Source organism: Erinaceus europaeus, chromosome X, assembly GCF_950295315.1.
Source record: "Erinaceus europaeus chromosome X, mEriEur2.1, whole genome shotgun sequence".
Classification (NCBI taxonomy): Eukaryota; Metazoa; Chordata; class Mammalia; order Eulipotyphla; family Erinaceidae; genus Erinaceus; species Erinaceus europaeus.
Window position 1 is genome coordinate 5,149,846 of NC_080185.1, and position 19,976 is coordinate 5,169,821.

At 46.3% G+C, this 19,976-nt stretch overlaps 1 protein-coding gene across 7 annotated transcripts in view; it reads right to left on the bottom strand.

Annotated features, from left to right (window-relative positions):
- Positions 1-2,066: 2,066 nt before the first annotated feature.
- The window catches only part of MTM1 (myotubularin 1), a 114,945-nt gene continuing 97,035 nt past the window's right edge, over positions 2,067-19,976 (bottom strand). For 6 of the 7 annotated variants that reach the window (XM_060183550.1, XM_060183551.1, XM_060183552.1 and 3 more), the window contains 2 exons: positions 13,165-13,341; positions 2,067-3,798 (listed from right to left, as the gene is read on the bottom strand). In XM_060183550.1, the coding sequence (XP_060039533.1) occupies positions 3,631-3,798; positions 13,165-13,341 (345 nt within the window). In that variant the 3' untranslated portion in view covers positions 2,067-3,630. The remainder of the gene's footprint in view (positions 3,799-13,164; positions 13,342-19,976) is intronic. The other variant, XM_016191463.2, reaches the window with a different exon arrangement.

Here is a 19,976-nt window from a genome sequence, read left to right on the forward strand (position 1 = left end):
CGCCCTGCTGGCTGGGGCACCTAAAGATCCAGCAGTACCACTCCTGGGCATTTATCCAAGGGACATCCAAACACTAATTAGAAGGGAAATATATACCTCTATGTTTAAAGCTGCATTATTCACAATAGACAAAGAGTGGGAGCAGCCAAAATGCCCATCGACAGATGACTGGCTAAAGAAGTCATGAGATATATGTTCCGTGGAATACTAGTCCGCAGTAAAAAAGACGATATTGTGTCCTTTGGGACAAAAATGGGTGAAACTGGAGATTATGCTTAGTGAAACAAATGAAAGATAACTACCAGCTACTGGATGGTTTCACTCATATGTGGAGTCTAGAGAGCTGATACATGTGAACTTGGAAAAATAAAAAAAGATACTAGGGGGTCGGGCGGTGGTGCAGTGGATTGGGCGCATGTGGCGCAAAGCTCAGGGACCAGCGTAGGGATCCCGGTTTGAGCCCCCGGCTCCCCACCTGCAGGGGAGTCCCTTCACGGGCGGTGGAGCAGGTCTGCAGGTGTCTGTCTTTCTCTCCCCCTCTGTCTTCCCCTCCTCTCTCCATTTCTCTCTGTCCTGTCCGGCAACGAACAGCGTCAACAGTGGCAATGATAATAACCACAACGAGACTACAACAACAAGGGCAACAAAAGGGGGGGAAATGGCCTCCAGGAGCGATGGATTCATAGTGCAGGCACTGAGCCCAGCAATAACCCTGGAGGAAAAAAATAAAAAAAAGATTCTAAATTGTTTGAAGGGATGTCTCAGGACATGAGAAGATCCTATTTCATTCCAGAAGGCAGAGCTGCCCTTAGTGGGAACCGGAGAAGGTGAAAGTCTCATGCCGGTATACACACTTGTTTGGATGCCTTGGGATGTGGGGCATGCGGGTGATGCTCAGAGCCAATGCCATGCTCCTCAGGTGAAGATCAGTCAGAAGCAAGAGAATGCTTCCAAGTCCAGGAATTCGTGTAGAGGAGCAAACACGGCTCTGTATAAGGAGGAAGAACTTTGCAAAGCATTTCAGCAACTCATAGGTTTTTCCCTCCTTCCCCCCTTCTTTCTTTGCCACCATGATTCTCACCATGTTTTGCCTGTAGGATTCCACCATCCCAGGGGGGGTCATTGTTTTGATAATGGGTGAAAGACAGAGATCGAGAGAAAGTGTGGAAGAGACACCTGCAGCACTGCTCCAACACTCGTGAATCCTCTTCCCTGCAGGTGGGGCCTGGGGTCTTGAACCCAGGTCCTCACACATGGTAATGGTGTGCTTTCTACAGGACGTGCCACCACCACCCAACTCTTCAAAGATTCGTAGTTTAAAAAATAAATAAATATTTATTTATTTTCCCTTTTGTTGCCCTTGTTTTCTTTTTTTACTGTTGTTGTAGTTATTGTTGTTGTTGTTATTGATGTTGTCGTTGTTAGATAGGACAGAGAGAAATGGAGAGAGGAGGGCAAGACAGAGAGGAGGAGAGAGAGACACCTGCAGACCTGCTTCACTGCCTGCGAAGCGACTCCCCCACAGGTGGGGAGCCGGGAACTCGAACTGGGATCCTTACACTGGTCCTTGCGCTTCGCGCCACGTGCACTAACTCCCGATTTGTAGTTTTAAAGGACACACACTGAGTCCTATGCTGATTTAGTTCACTGCTAGAATGTGGTGGTATTCTTTGGATGCAGAGATAAATGACAGAATTTCCAACTGGTGGTATTATTTGGAGGACTCTACAGCATCTCTCGAGACCCATCTCAGGTATGGCTGCCTCTCCCCAGAACCAACCTCCAGAAGTCAGCCTGACTCTCTCTCTTACAGCCTGGAAACCACAACTGCTGGGTCTCCATCCCAGGCCTGAAGTCTGGCAAGTCTGTGCCCCAAGTTTTCCCAAAGGTAAGCCTGACTTTGGACAGCTGTGACTTCAGATCTGCATACTGGATGAACACATGTGTCCAGGAGGGCTGGGGCTCGGAGACAAGCCCGCCAAGGTGCTAGGTAACAAGCATGTGAAGCAGGTCCAGGAAGAGAAGACCCGTTGAAGGCTGAGACCAATTACACCAGCAGACAGAGCTCAGTTTAGTTTAGTTCAGTATTTATTACAGCAGGTCTTTTAGTCATCATTGCCATGAAAAAGTTCTCATGTAATTTCACAAAATGCTTGAAGCTATTAGTATTAGCTTTCTTTCTTTTTCATACAAAGTGATACTTTGTTAAGTTATGAAATATTTACAGCGTTTTACGAAAAGCAAGAGATTATCTAATAAAATTTCTTCTACATACAAAATCCATACATTACTCTAGTTGAGATGTCTTATTTGGTAGGTCATTTAAGCTAGGACATAAAATAATTTACAAAGATATATTTAATTTCTCTTAATTCATTGAAAACAAACCCATATTAGCTATAAATAGTCCTTTACAAATCACTGTAAAACACATTAATCGTTTTAACTCCAACCTTAACTTGTACAAAGATCCTTATGAAATGAATTAGGTCTGATAGCAAATAGAACTGTGCATTTGATACTTAAAAAAAAAAAACCTGGGTAAAGCAAATTGCCGGTTATTTCAAGTAAAAAAAAATGTAAAACCAGTTTCGATGCACACTTGTGGGGTGGGAGGGGGACACCTCACACCACTTAAGCTGAAATTCATAAGCATAAGACTTGAGGGACACGCTCACCAGACAGTGCACATCAGGGGCTTCTCCGGCCAAGAATGATGGCCTGGCAACAGAAGCCCAGTCTTCCTCCACCTGGGCAGAGAAGTGCTTTTACCAGAATGACGTTTTGAGGTGAAAACATTCACCTAAGCAGCAGAATGATGTCACACCCTGGTGACAGGGCTATTTCTGGCATCTCTACCCACCCAGAGTTGGGGCAGACATTCAGGCAAGCTCATCAAAGAACTGAGACGACAGTACTGGCAAAGTTTAAAGAAAAGTCCGATCATATTCCACTGGCCCTATCTTTTAGATATATATGTATATATAAAAATAGGCTTCTCTTAAAAATCAGGGGAGAAGACTTGAAAAGCTCATCTACACACACAGCAATTTCTCCTTAAGTCACTTATTTTATACTTCAGTGAGTATAAAATTTGGCAACCGTTTCAACCCCTTGCTTTGGATAATGCCCCAGAGCTGAGCTCAAATTGGTTTTGGCAGTGATGCCCTCCCCCCACCCCATATTTCTGCATTTGGGCTTATGTTAGGAGTGGCTCATGGAAAGTCCATCTCACTGGCAGAGGGATTTAAGGGAAGATTGAGAAGATCATCATTTATAGTAACACTCTTCCCATGACAGCCCATGAAGGACGTGGTCATGGCCCTTGACTTCCTCAGACAAGGGGCAGAGGAAATCTACATTCTCTCTTTCACAAACTGCATCTGAAAGGCGTCCCGGTTTTCCAGAACCCCAGCCTGGCTCCTTCCTCTCGACTGCTGTGGCCACACTGTGGTTTTCTTGTAATATGTATTCTAGAAGGCACATATTCAAGAGTTTAAGATCATGTTAGTTCAAGTTCTACAAGGAGGCGAATCTTTGTTTTATTAAACTCTACTTTGTACAGAGGCCCCACATGAAAGTCAGTGGTCTTTTGACTCGGCACCTGGCAGACAGGGCTGGGAGTCTTTCTCAGAAGTGGGTCTGCACGTGGGGCACCATCTGGGAGGGGCTGGCAGGGGATGAAGAGGGCTCTGTGAGCTTGGCTGAGTTGGCGAGCTGCAGCTCTTCCAGGCGCTTAATGTACTCATCCCGCAGGGCCAGGAGCTCCATGTAGCGTTGCTCCACTGGGTTGGGCTGCTGGGGAAGCACAGGGTGGTCACAACTGCCCAGAGCCACCTCCAGTCACCACCCGGCCACCTGCCTCCACCCCCATGCCACTCCTCAGATCCTCCCAGCTGGACAGAATAGGACAGGAAGGACCAGGGAGGCAAGTCAGTGGCTAGAATGCATGTTTTCCATACAGGAAGCCCTGGCTCCATCCCTGGCACCACAGGGGAGCACCCTCTACAGCGACAGTGGTATCCCATGTATGGTGGCGTATACTCTGCTTTCTTTCTTTTTTGCCTCCAGGATTACTGCTGTGGCTTGGTGCCTACACTACAAATCCACCGCTCCCTGCAGCCATCTCCTCCCCTCCTTCCTTCCTCCCTCCCTCCCTTCTTTCTTTCTCTCTTCCTTTTTTTTCTGTTATTGGATAAGACTGAGAGGAATTGGAAGGGGGGAGAGATAGAGAGGGAGAGAGAAAGTTAGACACCTACAGATCTGCTTCACTGCTTGTGAAGCATCCCCCCTGCAGGTGGGGAGTAGGGGCTTGAAGACGGATCCTTGTGCTTGGTACTATGCACTTAACTGGGTGCACCACCTACCAGCCCCCTGTAATCTGTCTTCTCAAAAACAAAGCAAAACAAAACAAGGAGGGGGCTGGGCAATGGTGCACCTGGCTGAGTGCACACATTACAGTGTGCGAGCCCCTGGTCCCCACCTGTAGGAGGTAAGCTTTATGAGTGGTGCAGCGGGACTGCAGGTTTCTCTCTCTCTCTCTCCCTTCCTCTCTCTCTCTCTCCTTATATCTTTCTCTCCCCTCTCAACTTTTTTCTGCCTCTATCCAAAATAAATAAAGCAAACATTAAAATGACAACAAAGCACATTCACAGAGTGCAGGAAAGTGGAAAAGGAACTAAAGTACCCAGTTGTTTGTCACCAAAAAAATTGACTAAGATCCGCATTTCCTCCTGAGAAATGTATCGTTCTTTTAAAATTTTTTAAAATATTTATTTATTTTCTCTTTTGCTGTCCTTGTTTTTGATTGTTGTTGTAGTTATTGCTGTTATTGATGCCGTCATTGTTGGATAGGACAGAGAGAAATGGAAAGAAGAGGGGAAGACAGAGAGGGGGAGAGAAAGACAGACACCTGCAGACCTGCTTCACCACCTGTGAAGCGACTCCCCTGCAGGTGTGGAGCCGGGGGCTCGAACCGGGATCCTTACACCGGTTCTTGCGCTTTGCGCCACATGTGCTTAACCCGCTGCGCTCCTGAAATATATCATTCTTGACACAGCTCCCATCTGTGGCTTCCAGAGGTGACAGTTCTTCTCACGTTAGCATGGAGCCATCCTTCCCGTGTAGACAGGTGCCACCTTTCTGCTGAGTATGCAGAATATTCCAGACTCTAAGAGACCGCTCAGTACTGGGCAAGATGGCACTGATGGATATATTCTCATTTCTTGATCACTGGACCTCTCTACCAGCTGCTGTGTCTGAACCTTAGCTCTGCTAAGTCCCAGGGAAGGAATGAATGGATGGTGAGGCTGTGCCCACCCCTCATCCCCCTGTTGATGGCCGACTGGTGCAGCCCGGGCTCCTGTGCCCAGAGGGCAGTAGGCCTAAATGGGCGGCCCTGGATGGCGTGGCTGCGTTTTAGTCTCTGTCACATTGCAGGATACTACCAAATGGTTGTTCCCCATGGGGACGTGGTCTTCCGCTTCTGTCAGTGATAGCTGCTTATTCCTAGTGCTTCCCAATTTCTCCAGAGCATAGGAATCTCACTCTTCTTTGGCCAAGTGGGCGGCTCTGGTACAGAAAGGCCTTGCTGGAGTGTGAGGAGAGTGGCTCAGATGACTGTCTGCATGGCTTCCAGGTCAGCTTCACTGAGAGGTGAGCGGGAGAGCAGAGGCACCTGAAGATTACATCCTGCTGGGACAGGAGATGATCTCCCCACAAGACTCATTTTGGATGCTTACATGAGAAATGAGCAATGGGCAGCAACGTGTGGAATCCTCTGATGCTCACAGCAGGCATCCATACTGTGATCACCAGCAGGGCAGGATATGAACCACACAGCCCTCCGGATGCCCCCTTCACTGTCACAACCACATTCCACAGTGGTCAAGGGCTGGCATCTAGAAAGCCTGAACCTAGCCTTGTAAAGAAAGCACCAGACATACAGAAGTGTCGGCCTTCAGTGCAAGCACTGTGCCCACCTTCCACTGTTCCCAGCTGCCCTCAAAGCTTTGAGCCCCCTTGGGAAGCTCTTTATGGCTGCATGTGCAAGATCCAGGGGAACAGAGGTACCCCAAGTTCCTGTTTTCATGGTGCTGCTGTTCCAGCAGGGGGAGACATACAACTAGTCTATCAGCCTGGAGGGGGTGGGTGGGGGGTGGTGGTGGTGGTGCACTGGCTACTGGAAGGAGGTGAAAACAGTGGAAAAGAAATAGGGGTTAACAGGGCACGGGTGGTGGTGGTGGCTTATGTGCTGGGCCGGGTGGTGGGAGGGGAGGCACTGAAGGGGGACTGAAGCCCAGAATGTGAGCAAGAGCTGTTGGGTAACAGTCAGGAGATGGGACAGATAAAGTGGGGGTGGGGGAAGCACAGAAGACCCCAGATTCTGGTTGGGATTTCTTGGGGCCGATGGAGGAGTGGGAGTGGGAGTGGGAGGATGAATGGAGGGATGCACTCACGCTAAGGGTCCTAGTGGTTGCCAGGCTGAGAAGAGACTAGAAGGAAGCAAGAAGAGAGAGTAGCTGTCCAGGGTTGGGAGGACGACAATCACATTTCTGGGCAGAACCATGGGGAAGGAGTTGTGAGAATTGCTGACATGGAGAACAGGGGCCAGCAAGGTAGATCACCTGGGAGGCACCTGCTTTGCTAAGTGTGCAACTCAGGCTCCAGTACACCACAATGGGAGTACTGTGGCTCTGGTGGGAGGCTCTGGTGCTGCTCTCTATCTCTTTTTTTCCTCTGTCAGCCTGGTACAGTCAATCCCCAGTGCTGGTTTAAGAAAGAACGAAAAAGACACCATAATATACCTAATTAAATAGTTTCTACTTAGACCTAGATACCCTCCTCAACTACTTATTACACATCCCTCAATCACTCCAAAGCTAACTTTGTCAAAGTAAGGACTACAAAAGCTGAATAAGGGCAAGAGACTGGCATCCTTTAAGGATGACTCTGTAGTCAATATCAGGCCACCCCATCCGCTGGGGCCCTAGTCAGGGAGTCCTGGGTTCCCCACACAGACATGATGGGTCTAGACCTCTAACAGATCCCTCTCTCGATTGTCACCAGTCATATCCATCAGGAACAATATAATGGACTCCTCTGTGGGCCCCTCCAAGACCTTGCCCTCAGTGTGGATCAACAATGGTAGGGACTACCCCATTCTCTGAAAGGGAGGTTGGAAAACATACTCTACCTACCACCTGAGAAAGTCTGGTCCTGAAATTAGTGCAGCCTGGAATGTTCCTAGCCGTGACCACAGAATGTGAGCCCAGACCTATAGGGATGCGGAGGTTACATAGGCTCCTGTGCTGAATATGGGCCCCAGATAAAATCGAGGGGGTTTACACTTAACAATATTCTGACACTGTCCCCATATTTAGGAACTACTCTCTTCCCTGATACATCTTTCTAGTACTTTTTCCAACTATGACACCATCTCCCCAGACAATACCTTGGGTCCACCTGCATATCAGATGTCAGGCTCAGGCAAAAACTAGAAAAGTCATAGGCCCCTTGAAATATACCTAAAATAGACCTACTATCTTTCCCCAAACAGAGACCCCCAAATCTTCATCTGCAATATTCTTGCATTTAGGTTCATGATCAGTCAACAATTTGTTCTGCTTTATATTTTAACTCTTTTCAGCCAGCAGGTTCCAGATGTTACCATGATGCCAACCTCACTTGCTTGGGCAAACAACCCACCGATGTGTCCTGGAGCCCCACTTCCCCAGAGCCCCACCCCACTAGGGAAAGAGAGAGACAGGCTGGGAGTATGAATTGACCTGCCAATGCCCATGTTCAGCGGGGAAGCAATTACAGAAGCCAGACCTTCCACCTTCTGCATCCCATAATGACCCTGCGTCCATACTCCCAGAGGGATAAAGAATAGGGAAGCTGTCAAGGGAGGGGATGGGATACAGAGTTTTGGTGTTGGGAACTGTGTGGAATTATACCCCTCTTATCCTATGGTCTTGTCAATATTTCCATTTTATAAATAAAAATTTTAAGAAATTTAAAAAAATGAACTTAAAAGGCAAGTGATTATCATTTGTATCATCCCTCCATTTTCCATTTATGAACTGAATTCTGAAGTGAAGCACATGCCAGGCTAGCACGGGACAGATGCCCGGCAGGCAGGCAGTGGTACAGCTATCTCGGGCTTTGAGCCATTTTTTAAAGTGTACTTTTAATTAATTAATTATAAAATCTTTTTCTTCTTCTATTTTTGGCTAGTGATTTACAAAACTACAAAATAACAGGGGTACAATTCCATACCATTCCTACCATCAGAGTTCTGTTTCCCCATTTGCTCCATTGGAAACTATAGTGGTTCTTGATGTGGGTTGACTATTATAACTACATTTATATATTTTGCCCATTTTTTTTTCTATGGTCCTGATTTCTTTTGCTTTCTAAGTTACAGATACGCCTTCTACTACTTCCGAATGTCCTTTTTTCTTTTACTCTATCCATGTTCTGATAGAATTGGAGTGCAGAGTCCTCCAGTCATCTTTTTAATTTTTTCAATTTATTTCTTTTTTAATATTTATTTATTTATTTATTCCCTTTTATTGCCCTTGTTTTTTAAATATTTATTTATTTATTTATTCCCTTTTATTGCCCTTGTTTTTTTTAATATTTATTTTCTCTTTTGTTGCCCTTGTTGTTTAACATCGTTGTGATTATTGTTGTTACTGATGTCATTGTTGTTGGCTAGGACAGAGAGAAATGGAGAGAGGAGGGGAAGACAGAAAGGGGGAGAGAAAGATCGACACCTGCAGACCTGCTTCACCGCCTGTGAAGCGACTCCCCTGCAGGTGGGGAGCCCGGGGCTCGAACCGGGATCCTTATGCCGGTCCTTGCGCTTTGCGCCATGTGTGCTTAACCCGCTGCGCCACTGCCCGACTCCCGCCCTTGTTGTTTTATTGTTGTAGTTATTATAGTTGTTGTCGTTGTTGGATAGGACAGAGAGAAATGGAGAGAGGAGGGGAAGACAGACGGGGGGAGAGATAGACATCTGCAGACCTGTTTCATTGCTTGTGAAGTGACTCCCCTCCAAGTGGGAGCTGAGGACTTGAACTGCGATCCTTACGCCTGTCTGCACTTTGTGCCACCTCGCTTAATCTGCTGCACTACCACCTGACTCCCCCTTTATTTATTTAATTAATTAATTTATTTATTTATTTATCTGCCTCCAGAGTTATCACTGGGGTTCAGTGCCTGCACTATGAATCCACTGCTCCTGGAGGCCATTTTTTCCCTTTTGTTGCCCTTGTTGTTTATCGTTGTCGCTATTGCTGCCATTGTTGTTGGATAGGGAAGAGAGAAATGGAGAGAGGAGGGGAAGACAGAGAGGGGTACAGAAAGATAGACACCTGCAGACCTGCTTCACCTCCTATGAAGCGACCCTCCCCGCCGCAGGTGGGGAGCCGGGGGCTCGAACCAGGATCCTTATGCTGGTCCCTGCACTGTACGCCATGTGCGCTTAACCCACTGCGCTACCACCCAGCCTCCCGACCAAAATTCCTTTTAAGGGACAAAAGGTGGGAGTTTTGGCTTCCTTTACTGCTTCTCAGATTTTTTTTCCTCCAGGGTTATTGCTGGGGCTTGCTGCCAGCAGTATGAATTCACTGCTCCAAGTGGTCATTCCCCCCCCCCCCATTTTATTGGATAGGACAGAGAGAAATTGAGAGGAGAGGGGAAGATAGAGAGGAGGAGAGAAAGATAGACACCTGAAGACCTGCTTCACCACTTATGAAGCTACTCCTCTGCAGGTGGGGAGTGAGGGCTTGAACTGGCATCCTTGCGCAGGTCCTTGCACTTCATATTATGTGTGCTTAATCTGGTGCGCCTCTGCCAGATCCCCCTTCTCCAATTTTTTTAACTTATTTAATTTCTTCATTTATTAGGGTTAGCCTGGTGGCATCTGACTTCCTGTTGTCAGTTGCTAGTCTTCTGTTGAGGTCTGGCATGGGGTAGCTGCAGGTCAGTTCACAAAGGTTTCTCACCCCTTGATGCAAACCTGGGCTAGTTCTTCCAAGCTAATACAATAGCTGTTGAAGGGAAGTGCTGCTGTCCCCATCAGTGCTCAGGAGTTTCTTGGGGGGTGGTGTTTTTTCTGTAGGACTGCCTACAGCACCTACTGTGTAGCTTCTGATGCTTCAAAGTCATTAATGCTCAGGGGATCAGTCAATCAAGAGGTCTTAATGATTATTAACATCTATGCACCCAGTGAGAGGCCATCTCAATACATCAAACATCTACTGAAAAGGCTATAGAAATGTATTAACAGCAACCCAGTAATAGGAGGGGATTTCAACACTCTTTGGATGATAGACAAGAAACTATCCCATACTTAGAGTAAAATATTGGCAGAACTCTTTTCCATCTAAATTTTAAAGGCATCTTCAACGAAACAAATCCAATTACAAAAAAAAAAAGTTGAACAATAACCACAAAGTAGAACTTGGAATGGGTCTGGTGTATTCCACGTACTGGGTCTGGTGTATTGCATGTACTGGGTCTGGTGTATTGCACCAAAGTAAAGGACTCTGGGGTAGTGGGGGGGGGTTGAGGTCCTGGAACATGATGGCAGAGGAGGAGCTAGAGGGGGGATGAATTGTTATGTGGAAAACAGAGATGTGAACAAGGGCAGATGGCATAGTGGTTATGCAAAGAGACTCTTATTCCTGAGGCTCCAAAGTTTCAGGTTCATGGTGAATTCACCTTCTTTACCCCGTCTTGGATGGAGCTCGAAGATATCATATTAAGTGAGATAACTCAGAAAGAAAAGGATAAATATGGGAACGATCTCACTAATAGACAGAATTTTAAAAAACAAGATCAGAAGGGAAAACTCTAAGCAGAACTTGGACTGGAGCTGGTGTATTACATCAAAGTAAAAGGCTCTGGGTTCAGGGAGGGTTCAGATCCTGGAACATGATGGCAGAGGAGGACCTAGTGGGGGGTTGTATTGCTATGTGGAAATGTTATGCATGCACAAACTATTGTATTTTAATGTTGACTGTATACCATTAGTCCCCCAATAAATAAATTAAAAAAGTCATTATGCCCCACTTGCAGAGGCACAGCTTCAAGAGCAGTGAAATAGGCTACACGTGTCTCCCTTTCTCCCTCCCTCCCTATGTCCCCCCCTTCCCTTTCAATTTCTCTTTGTCCTAACAAATTAAATAAATATAAAAATAAATAAATAAAGTCATTATGCATGTATAGTCCTTTAGGTTTTTAATATATAAATGTACTTATTTTGAAGTATCAATGTGCTCATTCATTTATTAATGAAAGAGGGGGAGGGAGGAGAGAGAGTGAAAGAGAGAGAGAGAGAATAGGAACCAAAGCATCACTTTGGCATATGTAGTGCTGATGAGGACTGAGCCTGGGACCTCATAACATGCCAGTTCTGAGTTCTGCTACTGTGACCTCACTGAAGGGAACTGCAGTGCTATAGTGTCTGTCACTCAATCTGCGTCCTGCCTGTACAGTGCCTGGTGCTGGGCAACACGGTCTGCAGGAATCTTTACCCTTCTGGAAACCGACAGAGGAAAGGCCTTTTGGATTCCTTTTGAGGCAGGTTTCACAGATTGCTCTACAGACCAGCAACAGTCTCAAAAGACAAACCTCCACCCTAGATGGAGACCATGACACTCTGTGCCAGCATGGGGGACAGATACGTCCAGTCATGGCCCTGCCAACAGCTCACCCCCTCTGTATATCCAGTCATGAACTGTTTCAAATGCCTTCCACTTTAAGGATTTCTCGAAGTACAAATGGGTTGATACAGGATATTTATTATTATCATTATCATTTTTCTCAGAGCGCTTGCTCAGCTCTGGCTTATGGTGGTGTTGGGGATAGAATCTGGGACCCTTGGTGCCTTAGGCATAAGAGTCTTTGTATAGCTAGTACGCTGTTCAGTTATCTCCCGGGCCCTGCCACAGGATTTTCCAATTAGAAAAGGCACAAATCCTTGCTAAAAGTACTTAGAAGCCAGGGAAAATCCGAATTTCCTCTTCACTTAATCTTCTAAAGGCTAGAAGTGGTGCTAAACAAATTCCCTCAGTGTCCTCAAGTTGCTAAGTAAGCAAGGGCTGTGTTCTCCAGCTTGGAGCTCCCGCACTTTCCAAGAGATCACATACAGCAACCAGCACATTGCCGAGACCTTGCAAGGAGAGAGTGCCAACTTCGAACACACATGCCCACAGGGGGTTGCAGAATACGGGCTGGGCCCACAGAGGGAGGGAAACAGCAGGCTTCCCCTTCCAGAGGCACCAGGCAGTGCTGATGTCAGCCACTCACCTACTCTGCCACCCTCCCTGGTCGGCTTTGGGACAGACTCGGGCTGGGATAATGGGAAGTCCTAGTGTGTGTTTAACAAAGCGTGGGGTCTTGAACTTCAGAAACCACTGTTTTCATTTTTCACTATATATTTATTTATTTTGGAAAGACTTCTTTAATTATTTAAGCCACGAGAGACAGAGAAATAATGAGAAGTCAGAGCACCGCTGTGGTACGTGTGGCACCAGGGACCGAACTAGGACTCTCAGTTATGCAAGGCCTGCACTCTAGGGGCTGAACGATTTGCCCCACCTATGCTCTGCTTCTTTGTTTGCACACTCAGTGAGCTGCCAGGCCAGTTTGCCTGGTTCTATAGATGGAGCTCCAGAGCAGAGAGCACTCACACCAGAAGCAGGGGGACAAAGAATGTGCCAAGGATGGGTAGGAACTGTGAGTCACTCACAGGAAATCTACTCCCAAGAGTTGTAAACTGGCCTGGAGTTTGACAGCCACCCACATTTCAGCAAAAAACATTCAAGAGACTTTTAAACACAAGTGGGGTGATTTTTCAATCTATTTCCTCTTGACTTTTTTTTAATAATAGATTTGTTTGATTTTAAGGAGTGAGAGAGATATAGTGAAAAAGATGCAGAGAGAGTACCCGGAGCCCTGCTGAGTTCTGGCTGATAGTGGTGCTGGGGATTGACCCTGGGGACCTTGAGCCTCAGGCAGGAAAGGTTTTGTGCAGTGCTGTCTTCCCAGCTCAATGACAGCTTTAAAGAGCCCACCAAATCCCAGCTAGCTGACGTGTTGGCAACACTCAGTCATTACCCAACTGGCTTCCCACTGCATGCCCTCACTTACTTGCTGCTTGATCCTGGGGTTCCATCGAATATAGTAATTCACCCACAGCTCCAGGTGGCGCATGCTAGCCACGGGGTATAAGACTCGGTTGATCTCTTTCGTGTAAAAGGGGTTTTTGAAGTTGTCTTTATTGCTGTTGATCAGCGACCACAAGGAGACTGTCCTTTCGGTGACATTCTATAAGACAGAGTGGATGATATGAGCAAACACACCCTGAAACCACACACTCTTTGCATCGTCCCTGTAATCACCCCCCTGAGGCCTCCTGGGAAAGCCGGGCCCATGATTCCTAATGGTTGCCCAGAGAAAGGCCTCCTCAAGGGTCCCCTCCCATGCAGAGAGAGGGGGTGGGGTGCGGGGGCACTGCCCACAGTTCATTGGGATCAATCATCCAGATGGTTCATCTGTCACACTGCTAGGTGGTTGTTGCTGTGACAGCCCATCTCACCAAACCCTCACCATCTAGTCTGTTATAGTCTGCTGTCCCTCATGCCTCACAGCTAGGCACGTCTTCATGTTTGCTTTCAATATATTGTTTATTTTATTTTAATGAGAAAGACACAGAGAAAGAATGAAAGGAAGGAAGATAGATAGATAGATAGATAGATAGATAGATAGATAGATAGATAGAGGGAGGGAGGAAGACAGAGGGCAACCAGAGCACTACTCAGTTCTGGCTGATGGTGGTGCTGGGGATTGAACTTGGGACCTCACAGCCTCAGGCATGAAAGTTGTTTGCAGAACCCTTATGCTTTCTACCTAGTCCCACATCTCCATGCTTTTAATTAAATTTTTCTTTCCTTTATTCCACCCTTCCTTCCCTTTTTTATTTTTTAGATAGAGACAAGAGAGGCAGAGAATAAAAGATACTAGAACACTGAACACAGAATATGGTAGGAACTGGGCTTGAACCTGGGTCACACGCATGGCAATGCAGAACACTATCCACATGAACTATTTCACCAGTCCAAGTTTTTGTTTCCTGCAAACCAATTTTGACCATTTGTGAACTGGAAATGTCAGTATTAAGATAACCAGAGACAGACTCTGGAATTTTTTATTTAAGCCATAACACTGCTCAGCTCTAGCTTATGGTGGTGCTGGGGGTTGAACCTGGGATCTTTGATACCTCAGGAATGAGGGTCTTTCTGCATAATGATCTGCTGTATCTCCAGCCAACTCTTCTTAGTGATGACTTCAGTAAGAAAAGACCAGTCAAGTGACCGCAGAACCCACTGAAAACTTGTCACGGGCTTTCCTGAAGCCACAAGCTCCACTGCATTGTGGGTATCTGTGTGCTGCCTTCTATTTTTACAGCTGCACAAGCATGACATTCACCACGGGCTGTTCTGCAGAAAGTGGTCCTTCACCAGAAGCAAGTGGGTTGGATTTCTGAGATCGAATCATGTTGGTATCTTCTAATTCTGCTTTTAAAAACCCCTTCTGTTTCATTTAGTTTAAATCCCCCCTGCTTAACACTGCACTCTATTTACATAACCACTGTATTCTATTTACATAACCACTGCCGTCTATTTACATAAATCACTTTTACATTTACATAAAGCACCACCTTCCCTCCAGGGCATTGGTGGTTTAGTGGTAGAATTTTCACCTGCTCCACCCCCTCTCCTTGTCACACCCTGATCCTCTCCTTGTCACACCCTGATCTTCCACCAGTCACTTTTCACCAAAGCCTCTACTGTTTCATTATGAGACAGTTTCTCTGTCTCTGGAACATTTTACTCTGGGCCACACTTCGGTTCCCTGACCGGGAACTTTGTTTTCTTATGACTGGGATCATAGAGCTTGGGAGATGCACGGAGATTTCTCCTTGGACTTTCTGGATTCCCTCTCTCATGTTTCCTGAGGAAAAGGACTACATTTTGCTCTGGGCCACAATTTGGTTCTTTATGACCGTGATCGTAGACCTTGGGATATGCATGGGGATTTCCACTGGGACTTTCTGGACTTCTTCTCGCATGTTTCCCATGGAGAAGGACTACTCTAATTTGAGGAGCATTCTCCAGTACCGTGGCAGTCCCCAAGAATGGAGACACGTAGTTAGTTCTACTCTCCTGATTTGATTCTTTCTTCGATGGGAGGATACTTTTAAAAATGGGTGCCTGAAGCAATCCAGCAGGAACAGTCAGAAGCACCCTAAATGGAATTTTGAGGAGCTTTTTGGACTAGGACGCCCTCCAAGGACTCATGATACTACATGGTGAGATCTGCATAATCTGGTTCAAGTTGCATTTCATAAGAGAGTGATTTGAATGACTGAATTTTTGCTTGACACTGACTTAAAAAAAATGCTGGACGCAGCCATGATTTCTAGAGACATCCAGAAACAATCCAAAAAATTGTTTTTTCCTCCTTTGATTTCTTTTTATGTCTTGGCATAAATCTGAAATGTTTAATCCTGAAACGGTATGAGTTATGGGCAGGGCAGATAGTGCAATGATTATGTTAATTATTCTCATGCCTGAGGCTTCTACCGTGGTTCTTCTGTTTACCTTTCCACATTTTATTGAGTTTAAACTGTTTAAACAAACCTTAAAATCATACTAGAAAGGACTTCCAATAATAATGGAGTTATCAATTATAGTAAACTTCTAATCTGCTACAAGTTTTGTTTGACAAGTAAGTGAAGTTCAGCAGTCAAGTCTTCACATGAAAAAGCATCTACTCAAATGGAATTCCCAGAAATCCATTTGGACTCCTGTTCTCTGACATCGCCCACAAGATGGAATGACTACAACACACCCCTGGAAACCAATGATGTGACCTGGCACGACCTGAAGAAACAGATTAACAGACTCCAAAGCTCACTTTCTACAAAAAAGCGGAATTCTGGTGGCCGACATTCCCCATCGAGACAGACGTGCAGCGTTTCATCCTCTGGCATTTTCTTCCGTGGTCATCTACTTTGGACTGACACTTCCATTGGACTTACTGGTACACACTGCTGTGTTTCTCAAAGACTAACTTCAGCCAATTGCCTTGAGACTTTATAGACCACGTTCCCTCGCCTGCAGGCTCTGTCCACAGAGTCAGAAAACTCCCCCTCCTTATTAGGTTATGCCCACAGAGGCAGGAAACGCCCTTTGAGGCAAGAGATGCCCCCAGAGGCATGAAGTGCTCCCAGAGGCAAGAAATGCCCTTTCGCCTGCTAGGCCTTGCCCTTTGAGGCAAGAAACGTTCCCTTTGGCATCACACTGGTTATTGCTGTTCGCCTATTTTGTTTTCCATGTCTTATGCCAGTTCTTTTGAAAACGCCTGTACGATATAGGTTTCTGTTCACCCCACAATCCTGATACTATGGCCATTAGTTAAAAAGAAAGGGGGAATTGTTGGTATCTTCTAATTCTGCTTTTAAAACCCCCTTCTGTTTCATTTGGTTTAAATCCCCCCTGCTTAACACTGCATTCTATTTACATAACCACTGTATTCTATTTACATAACCACTGCCATCTATTTACATAAATCACTTTTACATTTACATAAAGCACCACCTTCCCTCCAGGGCATTGGTGGTTTAGTGGTAGAATTCTCACCTGCTTCACCCCCTCTCCTTGTCACACCCTGATCCTCTCCTTGTCACACCCTGATCCTCTCCTTGTCACACCCTGATCCTCTCCTTGTCACACCCTGATTTTCACCAGTCACTTTTCTCTCTACCCTCTCTGCGTCACATCCTGTTCACACCCTACTTGGGAAGTATATATAAAGACAACATTGTTCGTTTTAGTTAGTTGTTAGTTTAGTCTAGCTTGGTATAGATTGTGCTGCGTCCTGCATGAATAAAGAGATACTGAGTACAGCTCAACCATGAGTCCCTGGTCGTCTGTCTCCCATCAGTGAAGCTCAGCCCGACGTATTCATCTGATCATTTGGCACTTTGATGCATCTCTCTAATTAGCAGGCTTGTCTTGGCACTTGCTGGCTCTCAGTGCTAAGTGGCAAATGCCATCTTCCCAGTCATGACTGCTGTCCTCCCAGCCTCCCTCCCAGCACTGTGGCTGTGCAGAGCGCTGTGGCTAAGCAAAGGCCATCTGTCACCAGGTCCACTGCCTTGTGACGAGCCTGCTTTCTTACCTGCACCTGTGTGTGTGTGTAGTGGATGTATTTCCCTTCGATTTAACATCTCTTGAAACTGTGTGCTTTCTTTTCTTGCCACTTACTCCCCAGCCAACTCTTCTTAGTGGTGACTTCAGTAAGAAAGGACCAGTCAAGTGACTGCAGAACCCACCAAAAGCTTCTCATGGGCTTTCCTGAAGCCACGAGCTTCACTGCATTGCACGCCATGATCAGATGAATCGATCTCAGAAATCCAACCCACTTGCTTCTGGTGAAGGACCGCTTTCTGCAGAACAGCCCGTGGTGAATGTCATGCTTGTGCAGGTGTAAAAATAGAAGCCAACACACAGATACTCGCCAATGGCTCAGATTTTGCTAAGATACTCAGCCACCCAGAGCATATAGTTTCATCCTCAGAGGAGAAAGAGGGTTGATGGTCCCACATGGCCCCAAGAATCCCCCGGCTGCCTCTGCCTCTCTGTGCTGGAGTATCTGCTTCCCAAATTCTACGTGCTCTTCTTGTTTTCATGGAGTGCATATTCCAGTCACTTCCAGAGTCAAGATGTTGTGGAAGGTGAGTCTTAATGCTACCCCACAGTATGGCTCAGATTCTCTGGTCTGCCTTCAGATCTGGCTGGCAGTTTGGTACGAAAGGATTCTAGGTGAATTATGAAGGTGGGAGCTGGGAAGAGAACTCAGCCTGTTAGAGTACCAACTTGCATGCCTGAGGTTCCAGAGGTTACAGGTTCAATCCCTGGCACCACAATGAACAAGAGTTGAACACTGCTCTGGTCTCTCTTTCCTCCTCCTCCTCCTCCTTTCTCTCCCCACCACACTAAAATCACCTTTAAATAAAAGTTAAAATTCTGAAGGTGTTCCAGGGTAGCTCAGTAGCAGAGTGCGGAACATGCACACCTGAAATCCCAGGTTCAATTCCCAGCACTGCATAAGCCAAAGCTCAGTAGTGGTCTGGCTTCTCTTAAAATAAATACATGAACAAATAAGTAAATACAGCCTTATTGGAAAATTCTGAAGACAAGCCTCTATGGATTTCTTGACTTATTTTATTTTCATATTTTCTGAGAGAGCACCACTCAGCAGTAGCCATTGGTGGTGGGAGGATAAAACCTGGACATTCCCATGTGCAAGTCACAGGGACTTGCTCTACCGCTGCCGTAGCTCCCCAGTCCTCTACTGATTTCCAGCTTCTGGTAGCACTGCTGAAGAATCCAGAGTCTTCCTACCTCTGTCTCTTGATTTAAAAAAGCCATTCTTTTTGCCTTTGGGAGCTGGAGACATTTCCACTGTTTCCCTGCTGTTCTGAATGGTGAAAAGGCATTGGTGGTAGAGAAGTAAGCATAGCTGCCTTCCAGAATGGTAAAAAACACGTGCTTTGGAATGGCTGGTCTTTCTCTGTGGAAACCTGTACACTTCCACGTGGTTATGTCAGTGATATCTTGATCATCCTTCTCTACTTTTTATAGAATCCCTGTTTCTCAGGCACTGGGCCTTCAGGACCAATATCCCTAGGTTTCTTGGCCTCTGTCTTCCACCTCCATCTCTCTGCTTTACTTTCTGGAAGACTGTGATTTGATCTCCCGATTCTTCTGAGGTGGCCCTTTCTGTTGATCATGTGGTTTTAGATTTCTGACTTCAAAGGGTTCTTTCCTGTACTCAGTAACCAGCCCCTCCCCCAGTCCTCCCGCCCACAGCCAACCTCATTTCTGCCTCTGAGATGTGTTGTTCTGGTCATAACACTCACGTGGAACTACTCCACGCATGGTCCCTTTCCCTGAGCATGGGGCCAGATTTCGCCCATGATGCAGTACACAGTTGTGGCTAGCTAGTGTTTCAGGCTATGGGTGGGGCACACTGGCTATTGTCACCTGTTAGCTGGGGATAATGGACTTTTCTGCCAGAAGCTACTCTGAGTGGAACTGCTATCAATATCTAGGCATAGATTTCTGTCTCACGCTTTGGGTCTATGCCCCAGAGTGCAACTGTTAGATCTTATGACTCTTTCCTTCTTTCTTTCTTTCTTTCTTTCTTTCTTTCTTTCTTTCTTTCTTTTCTTTCTTTCTTTCTTTCCTTTCATTCGTTCTCTTTCTTTTCTTTCTTTCTTCCTTCCTTCCTTTCTTTCTTTCTAATGTTACACTGGGAAATGACTTCCTGGCCCCTTGCACGTGTTGCAGGATGACTGTTGAGTCATACTAAGGTCCAATTCTTCCCTTCTTTTTTTATTTAGGTGGAGAGAGGGGAGAGGAAAAGAGAGAAGCCAAAGCACTACTCTGCCATGCACGGAGCTCCCCCTGGGGACTGCATGCAGGGCCTAGTGCACAAAGGATGCTGCTGAAGGGCCTTGTTAGCCCAGCTCTCTCATGCGATTATCTTGAGAGAGTCGGACAGAGAGAGAAAAAGAAGAGAGAGAAAGAGAGAGCGAGAGACCACAGCACTACTATCCCAGCCAGGAAAGGCTGCCGGTGCTGCCCATGGTGCTGACGAGGTATAGGGAACAAGACAGCCTCACATGGTAAGATGCACACTCTGCTCTGCCCACTGAACCATCTCCTAGCCCTTCTGTGTTTAGCTTTCTGAGGAGCCCTCAGGTGGCTTCCTGCAGTGGCCTATTACAAGATACTCAAGTTCCACTGTCTTGTCAGCCTTGCCTATTGAGATGATTCCATATATACATACATATGTATTATTTATTGGACAGAGCCAGAGAGAAATTGAGA